This window comes from Equus quagga, chromosome 7 (genome assembly GCF_021613505.1).
Source record: "Equus quagga isolate Etosha38 chromosome 7, UCLA_HA_Equagga_1.0, whole genome shotgun sequence".
Classification (NCBI taxonomy): Eukaryota; Metazoa; Chordata; class Mammalia; order Perissodactyla; family Equidae; genus Equus; species Equus quagga.
In genome coordinates, this window is record NC_060273.1 from 17955964 (window position 1) to 17971169 (window position 15206).

The 15206-nt window shown below is 55.2% G+C and overlaps 1 protein-coding gene across 2 annotated transcripts in view; it reads left to right on the plus strand.

Annotated features, from left to right (window-relative positions):
* The window catches only part of SCNN1B (sodium channel epithelial 1 subunit beta), a 58728-nt gene that overhangs the window by 41816 nt on the left and 1706 nt on the right, over nt 1-15206 (plus strand). For both annotated transcript variants that reach the window (XM_046668338.1, XM_046668339.1), the window contains 8 exons: nt 6817-6920; nt 8707-8870; nt 9198-9305; nt 11614-11731; nt 12831-12906; nt 13005-13062; nt 13750-13811; nt 15042-15117. In XM_046668338.1, coding sequence (XP_046524294.1) covers nt 6817-6920; nt 8707-8870; nt 9198-9305; nt 11614-11731; nt 12831-12906; nt 13005-13062; nt 13750-13811; nt 15042-15117 — 766 coding nt within the window. The remainder of the gene's footprint in view (nt 1-6816; nt 6921-8706; nt 8871-9197; nt 9306-11613; nt 11732-12830; nt 12907-13004; nt 13063-13749; nt 13812-15041; nt 15118-15206) is intronic.

A 15206-nucleotide genomic window follows, 5' to 3' on the forward strand; every position in this document is an offset into this window, starting at 1 on the left:
TTTTTTTAATTTTTGGTGAGTGAGGAAGACTGTCCCTGAGCTAACATCTGTGACCATCTTCCTCTACTTTTTGTATGTGGGATGCAGCCACAGCACGGCTTGATGAGCGGTGCATAGGTCTGCACCGGGGATCCAAACCCAAGAACCTCTGGCCACTGAAGGAGAGCACAGGAACTTAACCACTGTGCCACCAGGCCGGTCCCCCAATAAGGCTAACATCTGTTGAGCCCTTCTCACATGCCACGCATTATTCTTAGCACTTTACGTGTGTAAAATTAGTTTAACCCTGGCAATGAGCTCGTGAGAAATGTACTATTACTTTGCCCCATTTTATATGACACAACTGAGGCACAGAGAGGTTAAGCAAAGTCTCTGAGGTCACACAGCTGGTGAGTGGCAGAGCTGGCAGTCTGGGCCAGGCCCACCCTGCGTCACTCATCAGAAATCGAGAACCTCACTGTCCCTCCCCGCCCACCTTTCCCAAGCCTCGTGCTCCAGCCCTTGGCAGGTCTGAGCGGAAGGTGCACCCACGACCTGGCACAGAAACCTCAGTCCATCTCATCTCTCACCTCCCCTTCGCTCTCACAGCTGGCTGGTCCCCAGCCTCCCTGAGTCAGCCTCAGACGTGGTGCCAGAGGACACGGAGGACACGTGCCTCTCTGCCTTCCCAATGCTGGGCTTCAAACGCCAGCCCGAGCTTCCTCACTCTCTTTCTGACTCCATCCTCCTGCCTCGTACATAGCAAATGCTCAAGACAGCAGCTGCCATTGTAGGAAAACATGAGCCACCTTTGGACCCTGATACCAAACCGCCTGGGCTCAAATGCCAGCTCTGTGTGCTGTGGGACGCGCTGTTTAGCGTCTCTGGCCTTGGTTTTCTTGTCTGGAAAATGGAGACAGTGAAATGACCTCACGGGGCTCTCATGGGGATTAAATGACTTAACATTAAGATAAAGTGCTTGGAACAGGGCTTAGCACATGGTGAGAATTATATGAATATTTTAAAAGTAAACTTTTTTTTTTGAGGAAGATTAGCCCTGAGCTAACATCTGCTGCCAATCCTCCTCTTTTTGCTGAGGAAGACTGGCCCTGAGCTAGCATATGTGCCCATCTTCCTCTACTTTATATGTGGGATGCCTGCCGCCGCATGGCTTGCCAAGCAGTGCCATGTCCACCCCGGGGATCCGAATTGGCGAACCCCGGGCCGCCGAAGAGGAACGTGTGCACTTAAGCGCTGCTCCACCGGGCCGGCCCCTAAAAATAAACTTTTAATTGTGGAATAATTTTGGATTTATAAAAAAGCCGCAAAGATGTACAGAGAGTTTCTTTACCCGCCTCGCTCAGTCTCCCTATTGTTGACATCTTCCATCGCCGTGGCAATTTGTCGGCACTAAGAGACCAACATGGGCAGGTTACTATTAACTAAACTTAGCACTTTATTCAGATTCCATCAGTTTCTCCCAGCGACCTTTTCCTGCTCCCGGATTCCATCCAAGAGCCCACACGGCCTTAGCTGTCCTGTCCCCTCGTCTCCTCTGGGCTGTGACAACTGCTCAGACTCCCTGGCTTTGGACGATTGTGACTGTTTCAGAGGACAGGTCAGGTGTTTTACAGAAAGTCCTCCATTTCGGTTTATCTGTTTTTCTCAACTGGAGGTTTGGGTTCGGGGGAGGAATGCACAGAAATGAGGTGCCCTCCTCATCACATAGTTCAGGGCATTCCTGGTACCCACACGAGCCGGCGCACGATGTCGTCCTTCCTCGCCTGGATAGGCTTCTGCGAGCTGCGGGACCCCCTCCCCTGCCCGCGCTCCGAACGGTGGGAGCGAGTCTCTAAGCCGAGCCTGGAACCTGGGGCGCGGGTCTTAGGGGCAGAGGGCTGAGCTGCACCTCTCCTAATGAGGGGAGAGTGTGCTATTCGGAATGCTTCTGTAAGGAGGAGCTGTCTGGCCTCCGTTTGTTTATTTATTCAATCATTTATTTATACCCGTGTGGACTCGGGTATATTTGGGTTGTAATCCAATAGCACATTATTTATTTTCTTACTCAAATTCTTCCAGCCATGGCCACTGGGAGCTCCTTCAGTTGGCTCCTGTGTCCCTTTGACATGTCCCCATCCATTTATTTATTTTTTTTGAGTACTTCCTTACTTTCCGGCACTACCAGATGCCCCCGCCCTGGAATCAGCCATTTCTCTGAGGAGCCCTGGTTCCTTTTATGGGAGAATGGTATTTAGGAACCAAGATCTAGACAGAGATAAGCATTATTAATATTATTATTGCTTTAGGGACTGGCTAGCTAGTTTCTGTTCTGGGAAGCCTTTCCTGACCTCCACCACACAGTACCGTTATTGTTATACTGCTTCCTGCTAGGATGCTCTATTTCCCGGTCTTTTCTGGAGGCTTGCTGTCTGTCTGCATGCCTGGTCCCTGGCCCAGGAAAGGTTTTTGGAGGGAAGCCCCTGGCTCTGGAGGCGGAGGTGGCGGGACTGGGAACAGCCTCTCCAGGGAAAGAGCGTTATCAACAAGCAAATAGTTGGCACGCACGGCGAGACCAAGAGCGCCACCTGGGCAGGAGGGCTCCCTCCGCGCCCCAAGCAGCCTCCTGCTCCTGGCTGCAGATGGCCCAGTTCCTCGGGGACACAGTGTCCGCACGCCTCTCGGGCGGGTCTCTCCCTCTCGAGCCGTGCCCAGCTCGAGCTGGTTCGCTCCGCTCTGCTCCTTCCTTGTGGCCACAGCCCTGATTCCACAGAATGCAGACTCGGCAGCGCCCGCCCAGAGCTTCCTCCTCCCTCCGGGCCTTCGCCTGTGCCCTGCCACCTGCCGCATGTGCCCTTTCTCCTCCCCACCCTCTAGGCTCGGCTGCCTCTTACTCATCTTTAGAGTCTGGCGCGGGCCTCACCTCCTCCAAGAACCCTCCCCTGACCCGCTCCCCACCCCCCAGCCCCAGGGAGAATTAGGTGTCGCACCTCCGGTCTTATCTCTCTTGATGCCCTTATTACATATTATAATTTATCCAACACAATATTTACTGAGTGTCTGTCTACCATGTGCCGGGACCTGAGGACAGCGCAGTGAGCCGTGGCAGCCAGCTTGTGCTGAGTACCTCAGTATGCTTGGCATCCGACCCTCACCCGAGTCCTTTCGGTGGGACCATTATTGCCCCAGTGTTATGGTGGGGAAAGCGAGGCACAGAGAGGGGAGGTAACTTCCCCAAGCTCACCAGCTAGTAAATGACAGAGCCAGAATTTGAATTCAAGCAGGCCGGCTCCCAAGCTTGGGCTCTTAGCCTCCAAGTTCTTTCCTCCTGAGGACAGACAAGACTTCTACCCACACTGGGCTTACGTTCTAAAGCAGGAGGAACTGATAAGTAAGCGATGAACTAGAGAAGATGGTTTCAGATTTGGATGCATTCTGTCAAGGGAACAGCAGGTGGAAACGATGGAGTAACTGGGTAGGGAGGTGACTTTGCATGGGGAGGTCAGGGGAGGGCTCAGTGCAGATGAAACCTGAGGGACAAGGAGAGACCAGTTATTTGAAGAGCTGGGCAGAGAAATATTCCAGGCACAAGGAGGAGCGGCCACAAGGCCTTGGATTTGAAAATATCTGGTAGTGTCGCTGGAGTGAAACGAACAAGGGGGAGAAGGCCAAAGGAGAGAGTTTGCATTTAATCTGTGAGCAGCCACGAGCCTCTGGGAGGTTCTAAGCAGGGGCATGCCATCTCTGATTCATGACTGAAACAGTCGCCCTGACCACTGAGCAGGAAGAAGATCATGGGGGAGCGAGTGGAGGCAGAGGCTCCTGCAGGAACCCAGGCCGGGTGCTGGCGGCTGGACCGGGAGGGAGCCTCGGGGATGGAGAGACTTGGCCGGGCCAGAGACAGAGTTCAGAAGGAGAGAGTTGCTGTGACGCTGCTCCGTGGCCTCCCACGCCCTGGAGCTTCGAGGGCAGGACTGTCCTGTTGGCCTCGGAGGCTGGGGAAGCAGGCTGGATCTGTGTGACAGGGTCAGCTCCCAGATGGGATTTCCGTGGCTGCTCTGCACTCCCCTCCTGCTGGCGCAGAGGCTGGGACAGAAGATAGAGGAAATAAATGGCCTCCTGATCTGAACATAGCGACGAGTGGCAGCTGACCTCGTGGGGTTATTTTGAGAATTAAATGAGAGAATGTACAGAGAAATAGCACAGGCCTGGCCCATAAAAGCTGCTCAGCAAATGTTGTGGAATATGAGGCTCAGAAGATGACTGCCTTTCCGCTGATGTTTCTGGAGCATTTGATGCTCTTGGCCCCATTCTTTCCTGTTTTTGATAAAGTAAGAAGAACAATATAAAAACATCCAAGACTTTTTTTTTTTTTTAAAAGATTTTATTTTTTCCTTTTTCTCCCCAAAGCCCCCGGTACATAGTTGTATATTCTTCGTTGTGGGTTCCTCTAGTTGTGGCATGTGGGACGCTGCCTCAGCGTGGTCTGACGAGCAGTGCCATGTCCGCGCCCAGGATTCGAACCGACGAAACACTGGGCCGCCTGCAGCGGAGCGCGCGAACTTAACCACTCGGCCACGGGGCCAGCCCCTTCCAAAGACATTTTTAAAACTATTTCTTATGGAGACCTGAGAACACACAGATAGACAGAACAGAGTACGATGAACTCCTCTGGACCCACCACCCAGATCCAAGGACCGTAACTCACTTCCCTCCTCTGCTGTTTATTCTGCAGCAAATCCAGACAGCACACTCTCTCCTCTGTACTGAGCTCAGAACGTATCCGTAAAAGAAAAAGACTTTTTTAACAGAACCACAATACCACTATCCCACCTGGAAAAAAATTAACAATAATTCCCCAATATCATCGACTATCTAGTCATGTTCACACTTGAAAATGTCACCTGTTTGTTTGTTTGCTTGTTTGACTCAGGATCCACTTAAAGTCTGCATATTTCAAGTGTAAACCAAGTCTTTTAAGTTCCTGTTAATCTGTAGGTTGCCTTCTTTTCCCTCTCTCACAATTTATTTGTTGAAGAAATTGGGTTATTTATCCTGTTGGGGTCTGGACTGTGTAGACGGACTTTCTGTGGTGTCTTTGAACCTGTTCTTCTGTCTCCGGTATTTCCTGTAAGTGGTAGTTAGAGACAGACGCTCGATGCTGGTCAGGGCTGACTTTTTTTGGCAAGGCCGCGTCTCCACATGGAAGGCACACAGCATTGGTCACCACTGGTGCCTATTGCCCAAAGCCATTCCTTCGTCAGAGGTGCGAAATGATGATCCTCTAATTGTATCACTCTGTCTTCAATTATCAGCTGGATCAAACCAGAGCTCTTTTCACAGCTATATTGCAAGAAAAAAAAAAGTCAGATGGAGCGAGCCATAGTTTAAAAGATTCTTAAGAGACTAACGAATCCCATGTTAACATCATTTGCATCCCGATTTAAACAAATAAGTTGTAAAAATAAAATTGACATTTATGAGATAACTGGAATTTTGAACTGAATATTTAATCATATTGAGAAATTTTGGTTAATTATTTTTAATATGGTAATAGTATTATTTTTTGAGTTCTAACTTTTAGGCATACTTATGGAAATGCTTACAAATAAAATTCTGATGTCTGAGATCTGCTTCAAAATAACATGGAAGCCGGGGGCGGGCAGAGATGAACCATGACTGGCCGTGGGGTGATGGTTGTTGAAGCTGGTGTGGGCTTCGTTCTCTCTACTTTTTCGTGTTTGAAATGTTCCATATCCAAAAAAAAAACTTTAACTGAATTCTTTGAAACTACATCATGCAGTTGCTGCTTGTGCGAGCATCTTTATGGAAACGGTTCTTGTTGAATTATTTCCTTAGGAAGCGTTTCCACGGCCTAAGAGAGAACCTCGTATGGGGCTCCTCACGCCTCGTTTCGCAGCCCTCTCTTTCCTTGGCCTCTGCTTCCGCCCTCGCCTGCGTCCCCCGCCTCCCTGACCCTCCACTGCATCCACTTCCCTCTTTCCCCTGGGCTTCCGAGTTTCCCAGACAAGCCCACCTGCTGGATTCGGCAGCTCCTTGGACCACTCCCTGCCCGGCGCTCCCCTCTCTTCTGGTCTCTATTAGTGTCCTGTGGCCACCATCGCAAAGTACCACAAACTAGGTAGCTTAAAACAACAGAGACGTATTCTGTCACAGAGGAGGCCAGAAGTCCCAAATCAAGGGGTCAGCAGGGCTGGGCTCGCTCCAACGGTGCTGGGGAGAAGCCCTCGTCGCCTCTTCCAGCTTCTGCTGGGCCCAGGCGGTGCTCGGCCTGTGTCTGCCTCCCTCCCATCTCTGTCTCCACCTGCACGGGGCTTCTCCTCTGTGCGTGTCTCTCCTCTTCTGTCCCTTATGAGGACACTTGTGATTGGGTTTAAGGCTCACCTGGGTAATCCAGGATGATCATGTCTCAAGATCCTTAATGACATCTGCAAATAAGATAGTACTCATAGGTCCCTGGGCTTAGGATGTGGACATAGGTTTTTTGGGGCCACCATTCGATGCAGTACACAGTCTTACAAGACCCTGTAGATGAGACACATGAAAACTTCAAAGAAATGTGTTTCTCATAATTCATGGCTAAGCCAGAGAGCCTGAGCCCCGACCCCAGAGAGACTGCTTCCGGCCCTCCTTCCCAAGGGAGTCTGGGAATCTCCTCTCACAGAGGCAGGGGGATGGACGGAACGAACTGTTGCTCGCCTCTCCCTTCCTGAGCCTCTCTGAGCAGCTCCACTCTGCCACGAGCCCTGGACAGTGGACGATCAGGGGAGGCAGCGGCTGGGGTGTGCCCTGCCCTCCAGCTGGTGGTGTTTCTTTTAGGAACTTCACGTCCATCTTCCACCCTGATTATGGCAACTGTCACATCTTCAACTGGGGCATGACGGAGAAGGCCCTCCCTTCATCCAACCCCGGAGCTGAGTTCGGTAAGTCTTGTTCCTCCTGGGGCCAGGGCTTTGAAGAACCCACCACATCAAATCAAATCAAAGACCAAATCACCATGGGCCGTTGAGGGCAGGAGCTGGCTTAGCCGAGGCCGGCACGGGAGCAGTGGCCGTGCTTGAGCCTCTGCCGGGCGAGGGGAGGCCGGGCAGTGCCCTGTCAGCCATCCCTCACCCGCCACTCGGGAATCCCTGGGGCAGCGACTGCTGCTTCCAGTCTGCTGACGAGCAAAGCGAGGCTTCCGAAGCAGGACAGCGCAGTGGCTGAGAGCTCAAGCTCTTGCCCGGGTGCAAGCCCAGCTCCACCATTTACCGTCTGCACAAGCCTGAGTCCAGGCCCAGCTTCTCCAAGCCTTGATTTCCCCACGCGAAGATAGTCTCTAGGAACCTAGCAGCCAGCGTACGGCTCGCTGAGTCATTGAGACGTAACGCAGGGAAACCTCTTAACACAGCGCCTGTCTGGTTGATGCTCCATCCGTGCCGGATTCTCTGAGGAGTTGTGCAGAACTCGCCCAAGATCACACAGGGAACGTGGGGCAGAGTCCTTCCTCAGCCTCGTTGCTGTGCACTTCTTGAGAGAGACAGAGAGTGGGCCAAGGAGCAAACAGCAGCAGGGAAGTGGGAGGTGGTGATGACAGAGGCGCCGTGTCAGCCTGTCCCAGGGGAGAGCCTGGTGGACTCAGGGTGGCTGTGCTTTCAGGCTGTGTGCCAGGATAGGCGGGAGCAAATCCTCCCCACTCAGGTTCTGACCTCCCGGCCACCATGAGGTGGGCTGTCATTCAGTGACTGTCAGGGCTGCTGGTCCAGGGGACTGGGGGCTGACCCCTCGCGCCGTACCCTGTGCTGCTGAAAATACTGTGTATCTCAGGTGCTACAGCAGTGCGTGCGTGATTAAGATCCAGGAGCCTGCTGTCTGCCTTAGAACCCAGCAACTCCACTTCCTCGCTGGGTGACTTCAAATAAGTCCCTTCGCCTCTCTGTGCCTCGGTTTCCTCATCTGTAAAATGGGGATAATAACAGTACCTCTGCTCTTGTGAGCACCAGTGATATCACGTACAATAAAGCGTTTGGTCTTGCACTCAGCATGCAGCAAGTGCTCAATAAATGCTAGCCTTATTGTCCTACCACCTAGCACAGTCCTGTGGTGCATATGTGGTCTCTGCCCTCAATAAGGGGACAGTCGAGTAGGGAAGGAAGACAGACAATAAACGAAGAGTCGCGTGAGTGGGGCAGGTACTTGGAAAGAAAGTTCCAGAGCTAGGAGAGCATATAACAAAGACCCTGAGGCCTAGTCCAGGTAGTGAGGGAAGGCTTCTGGAGGAAGTGACACTTGGGCCAAGATCTGAAAGAAGAGCAGGAATTTCTAGATGAAGGGTGAGGGCAGGGACAGCATTCCGGAGTGAGGGAACAGCATTCTCGAGGGAATAGCATTTGTGAAGGCCCAGCAGCAGAAAAGGGCATGGAAGCCAAGAGGGACTGAACAGAGAGAATGAGGACCGTTGTGGTCTGAGGTGGGGCCGTGCCGTGCTGTGCCCCTAGATCTTCCCGCCATGTGGAAAAGAGATTATGGGGGGGGAATGGCAGGGAAAGGAGCCCAAGTCAGACAGTGGTGGCTTGGACTGGGGTGGGGGCCTTGGAGAAGGTAAGAAGTCTGGATTTTTGCAAAGCTGGAGCTGCCCTTGGCTAGAGGGGGCTTGGACAAGTGGGTGGGGGTCTCCCCTCAGCCTCAGGGAGTGAGTTCAGGCAGCCCTCGGCCCCACTTTCCCTGCAGGCCTGAAGCTGATCCTGGACATAGGCCAGGAGGACTACGTGCCCTTCCTCACGTCCACAGCCGGCGCCCGGCTGTTGCTTCATGAGCAGAGGTCGTACCCCTTCATCAAAGAAGAAGGCATCTACGCCATGTCGGGGACAGAGACGTCCATCGGGGTGCTGGTGGTATGGCCGCAGCCCAAGGGCAGCAATGGGGGACTGAGGGTGGAAGCCCACCTGCCCAGGACCAACCTCCCACGGCCTGAGAAGAAGGGATCCAGGCCTCCCCAAGCCCAGGCCCTCCCTCGAGGTCCACTGCTGCCTCGCCTTCTGGCTGGAACCCGCCAGGGCAGCCATGCTCTGTGGAGGATGAGCCCCCTCGGGCGCCTGCTGGGGCCTATGGCTCTCCAGCCCCCTTCAGCATCCCCTAGACCCACATGCTTGATGGTACGGGGGTCCAGAGGGGGCTTCCTAGGGTGACATGGCCCCCACGAGCAACCTTTCTGGATACAGGACAGGCTGGAGCGGAAGGGCGAGCCCTACAGCCGGTGCACCAAGAACGGCTCTGACGTCCCCATCCCAAACCTCTACAGCGACCACAACACCACCTACTCCATCCAGGTGGGAAGACGGGGCAGGCCTCGTGACCTTGGCCTGTCCATATCGACCTGACCGAGGCCTCAGGTCTCTGGGAGAGCTGGTCCCCGCAAGGCCAGCTTTGCTGGAGTTTTGTGACCCCAGGGTGTCCTCGGGGCTACAGAGCCAGTCGGGCCCCTGGGTTCCCACTCAGCAGGTGTGCCCTTGGGCATGCCCAGGATTATAGGGTCTCACTCAGGGGTCCCTCAAAAAGGACCCTGGTGTGTGTGAGATGCTGAGCTAAGGGCTTGCTTGTTTTACATTATCATTTGATCCTTTCAGTACCCCCAACGGGGTAATAATACACTAATTCTTAATTATTGTTAGCATTTATTAATATACTAATAATAGCAGGCTTATCAGGGGCTAGGGAGGCACTGTTCCAAGTGCTTCACATATGTTGACTCATTTAATTCTTACAACACCCCCGAGATGTGGCCACTGTTATTAGGAATGAGGAAGTCGGGATTTACAGCCCCAGGCTGAAGGCCTCATTAAGATTCCTGAGACGCTCCTCTTGTGTCTGGCCTCCATCCCTCTAGCTGCAGCTGGGGGGCTTCCCTCTCATCCTGATCTCCAGGGTTAGCCCGGGAGGCCTGTCCCCGGCCCCGGCCCCAGTGGAGAGGACAGTCTGAATCCTTGCAAAAGGTACAAAATGACCACTCGCTGATGCTTGCTGTGCCAGCCCAGTCTGCCTTGGCAATGAGGAAAGTATGGCACGACAAGGGGCAGCCCAGTGCCCCTCTCCGTGGCTGAGAACCCCACGTGTGGCATGGTTGTCCCTTTGCCTTAGTCACAGGAAATCCACCTTCCTCCGTGGGCCCCCGCCCGCCCACCCTGTCCGGCTGACCCCGTCCACCCCACGTCTGACCCGGCTGGTTTGGTCTGGAGGGGCTTCTGCCTGCAATGGAGAACTCGGGGAATCTTCCGAGCCTCTGGAGGGCTAGACAGACGGTCAAGGCAGCACAGGGCAGTGGGGAGCATGGAGAACGGGGCCGCAGAGGCCTCCGGCTCCAGCCGTACGGACCTCATTCTGGAAAAACCTCAATTTTGCCTCATCCAGTGCAGTAGCCACTCTGGCCAGAGACCTTGGCAAAGACCCAGGCCTGGTCAGGCGCTCTGTCCGACCAGGTCCTGCCCCATCCCCGGGCTCAGACTTGGGGCCTGGAGAGGACTGCTACCTTCCGGGAGAGATAAGGAGGTCTGGAAGGACGTAGGACGCTGGCCCACAGTCAGGGCTCCTCGTCTGTGCCCCTGCCCCGCCCCAGAGCTGTGCTCCCGGCTGGGCCATCTCATCTGCCGGCTGCAGGGAGCCCAGGGGCTTGTCAGGGAGAACAGGAGGACCAGACATGGTAGCCAGGGAAGCAGCAGGCGGGAGGAGCTGGAGAGAGGCCACCAGAGCCCTGGCCGGGCTGGGTGAGGCAGGGCCCAGGGAAGTGGAGGGAGCAGGCAGGGGCTGGAGCGAGGAGCCCCCCCATGTCGGGACTTAGGAAACTGGACAGGCGAAGACACCTGAGCAACAGCCACTTCCATTCTCCGAGTGCTTGCTGAGCGCCACCTGCCAGCTGAACCTCCTGACCTCACCGCACATGTACAACATGAGGAAACTGAGGCTCAGAGGTTAATGACTGGCCTGGGACACACTGGCCTGGGGCTCACTTCCGAGTGGACTGAAACCAGGTCAGAATGACCTCAACCCCAGTATGAGTAGACAGCCGTCACATTTCATCACATCCCTGAGGGGACCTGAGGCCACTCTTCTCCCCTCCCCGCAACCAGGGGACATTCCACCAACCAGCGCAGCTCACTTCCTCATCCATCAGCTCTGAGCGTTCAAAGATGGTCCTTCTCCTTGCTTTCCCTGAGCATTTCCCTCCAGGAAGAAGGAACATAGAGCAGACCTGTCTGTCTGCCTCAAGACTGACCTTCTGGGTCCTTCTATGAAAAGGGCTCGGAAGGTGGCTGCAGCCTTGTAACAGGAGCTCTCTCAGTGTTTGCTTTAGTATTTGGAATAAGCCCTCCCTCCCCATGTCCCCTGTGAGGCCCCAACTCTGAAAGGTGGTGGGGGCCATCCTCAGAGAGCTGGGGTGCTGAGGTCTGGCCTGAGTCCCTCTGCGGGGGCCAGGGACAGGGAAGGACAGTCACATCTTACTGTGGGGTCAGTAGGCTCAGCTTGGCTGCTTTCATCACTTCCCAGCCAGAGGGACACCTCCCCTGGCACCCTTCTCCCTTGGCCTGCACCTGAACTTCCCTGGGCCCCATCACCAGTCATGTCTGTGTCCTGCCCCGCCAGGCCTGTATCCACTCCTGCTTCCAAGACCACATGATCCGTAACTGCAGCTGTGGCCACTACCTGTACCCGCTGCCTCGTGGGGAGAAATACTGCAACAACCAGGACTTCCCAGACTGGGGTGAGTGGAGCCCCAGGCATAGGCGCCCGAGCCAGCTGTGCCACTGCCCACGGAGGCTCTGACCACAGAGCTCCACGCCCTCAGCAGGGCCTGGGGGTGTGCCCACGCCTGCCCCTCCGCCGTCCGCCGTCCACAGTCCCTCCCTCCAGATCCCCCTCCATTCCTCCAGTCCATGAAGTGCACACTTGAAATGTGCAGGAGTGAATTTGTCCTCCTGGGCACGTGTCTACGTGCCACGTAGATGCCTGCACACGTGTGAACCTGGGTGTGTGGCTGCTGACGAATGCACACGTGTGCATGCATTTATGTTTTCACGTGCACAGGTGAAAGGGCATTTGGGGTTTGTGTCTCGATACACAAGAGCACTCTGGACTGCCATGAGTGTCTGCACATATGTTTATGCACAGACATGGATTGCTTCCAGTATCTGCATTTGTGCACATTGGTTTGTGTGCACGTGTGTGCATGCACACACAAGACCACATGTATTAGCCTCAGCATGTGTGTCTGTGTCTGTGTGGGCTCACCAGGTCTCTCTGTGAGGCGCTGGGATGGGAAGGAAGAGTGAAGTGGCCTCCAAGGGCTTGAGACCTGAAGCCACAGGAGGAGGAGCCCCTGCTGGGCTCACATGAGGTGGGGTCCAGGCCTGGAGCCCTGGGGGCCTGGAGTCCAAACACCGATGGGTGTGGGCGGCACAGAGAGTCCCACTGCTTCTTACAACCAACAAAATGTGTAGACAAGAGGGGAATACATTCTCTCTTCCACCCACCCATCCCTTCGACATGACCCCTTCACCCCATCCCCGGCCAGGAACGGGGACGACAGGCGGAGGGAAGGCTGCCTGATCCTGCTGGGCTGAGTCTGGGGTGTCTGGGGAGAGGCTCCTCCAGGCCAGGCCAGGCACAGTGACTGGAGTTGGCGGGGAGGGACGATTCCCATGACAGGAGAGTTTGCACTGAGATAATTCCCCTACCCAACCTAACCACAGGCCTAGGTGGCCCAGGGCCCGGAGGGCAGAGGGTGCCAGAGGCTCAAAGCAGGAGGAAAGCACCCAGAAACCCCCTGCTCAAAGTCTCTTGCCCCTCCCCCTCCTGCTCAGCCTATTGCTACTCAGACCTGCGCATAAACGTGGCCCAGAGGGAGACCTGCATCAACTTGTGCAAGGAGTCCTGCAAGTGAGTGTGGCCCGGAGACCAGGGCGGGCGTGGTGGGGGCGGGGCGTGCCGGGGTGGTGCTGGCGGGGACAGTCACAGGGCTGCCTTCTCTCTTCCAGTGACACCCAGTACAAGATGACCATCTCCATGGCTGAGTGGCCCTCCGAGGCCTCCGAGGTGAGACGGTGGGGCGGCCGAGCTCCTGGCCGCCCGTCCCGGGCTAGAGGCAGGTGTGGGCCTAGGCCTGCAGGCCTTTTGGAACTTTGGAGAAGGTGCTCGCTCCCTCCCTGCTTCCTTCCACCAGTGTCCCGCAGGCACTGTGCGGGCCCAGCTGTGAACGAGACAGACAGTCCTTTGCCTTTAGGGAGCTTACATTCTCCTGGGAGAGACGACAATCCACAGAAATAAGACCACTGCAAAGTGTGATGACGCCTGTGTAGGAAGTAAACCGGATGATGAGAGAGTCACCAGGGAAACCACGTTAGAGGGGGTGGTCAGGGAAAGCCTCCCTAAAAAGGTGACATTTGAGTTAAAACCGGAGGATGGGGCTGCACCAGCCTGGGTGGGCTGGGGAGGAGGATGCGGGCAGAGAGAGCAGCAGATGCCAAGGCCAGGGACGGGAAGGAGCTGGCATGGGACGGCTGGGCCTCTAGGCGAAGAGTCCGGAGCCCTGAGTGCCTTCTCCCCCAGCAGCAGCCACAGCGTGCACCATTACCTTCCTCCTCCTCCCCGTGTCAACACATGGTCCCCAGGGGGCTTCAGGAAGATACAGGGCTGTGGTCTGCCTCCCAGAGGTAGCAGGGCGCATGATTGGGAGGGAATGCTGCAGGCACCATTTTTCTTAGCTGCCTTCTTGGTTTCCAGGACTGGATTTTGCATGTCTTGTCTCAGGAGCGGGACCAAAGCACTAATATCACCTTGAGCAGGTGAGCCTGGAGTCTGGGCAGGGTTGGGGAAGGCAGAAAAGGGGAGGAACCAGAGCCTCAGGGGAGGGGTTTGGACATAGGGCAGCTACTCAGACACCTTCTCATATCGGTCAGATCCAGGAGCAAGCCTGGAGGAGGAAGCACTGGCAGTGACAGAGAGGCCAGCCAAGGGGACTCAGAGTCTACCACTTCCTAAAGGAGAGCCGGTTCCTCCATCTGTCACCTGTTCATCCACCTATCCACTCATCCATCCACCCATCTCTCATCCTTCCATTCTTCCACCCATCTATCTATCCACTCACTCATCCACCCATCCACCCACCCATCCATCTATCCTTCATCCTTCCCATCTTCCAATCATCCATCTATCTACTCACCCATCCATCCATCCACCCACCCACCCACCCATCCATCCACCGATCCATCCATTTATCCCTCCATTATCCATCCTTCCATTCTTCCACTCACCCAGCCTCCATCCATTCAACACAAACATGCATTGAGCACAAGAAAGACACAAAGTCCGTATTATCAGGAAGCTCGAGGCTAGAGAACAGAGATCTGCAAATAGGGCTTATGGTGATGAGAGTCTGTACAAGACCCTCCTGGGGAAGCACGGCAAAGAAGGAGCCTCTGTCTGCCTGCGAGACAAGGGAGGTCTGTATAGGGAGGTGGCACTTGAGCTAATCCTCTAAGGAAGAATAGGAACTGTTCAGACAAATAAGAAGAGACAGAGATGTCCAGGCTTCTGGAGGTGGGAGACAGCATAGCCTTTCTGAGGACCATCAGGTGTAAGGGGGAAGCCCATTCAGCCACGCTTCTCTGCCCCAGGGCCCCTGACAGGGGAGCAGGGCTTAGGACTCTCTGCAGCATCTACTGTGTATGGGCTGGCCACCCCGGGGGTGGGAGAGGGGAGCTCAGCGGATCCTTGGGGCTGTCTTGGCCGGAGTATCCTTTAGGAAGCTGGTTCAGAAAGGGGCCCACAGGATGGGTGCTGGACAGAGATGCCCTTTGTGGCCTCAGGGCTCAGAGGGGTTGGGAAGGGCAGCACTACTGGCTCTTGCTTGGACCTCACCACTCCTGGGTGTGGGCATGTGAGAAGCTTGAGCGAGAGGAGGGCTGGGGCGGCCCCTTGGCAGCCTTTCCCGCGTGTGTGTGTGTGTGTGTGTGTGTGTGTGTGTGTCTGTGTCTTGGGGAGAGGTCACCAGCCCTTCTTGCTGCCTCCTGCAGGAAGGGAATTGTCAAGCTCAACATCTACTTCCAAGAATTCAACTATCGCACCATTGAGGAATCAGCGGCCAATAATGTGAGTTTGGCGGCTTCTGACGCCCCAGCCTGGCCCTGCCACCCCTCTGCCCTGCACTCTGGGCGGGGGGGGGGGGGGGGGGGGGGGGG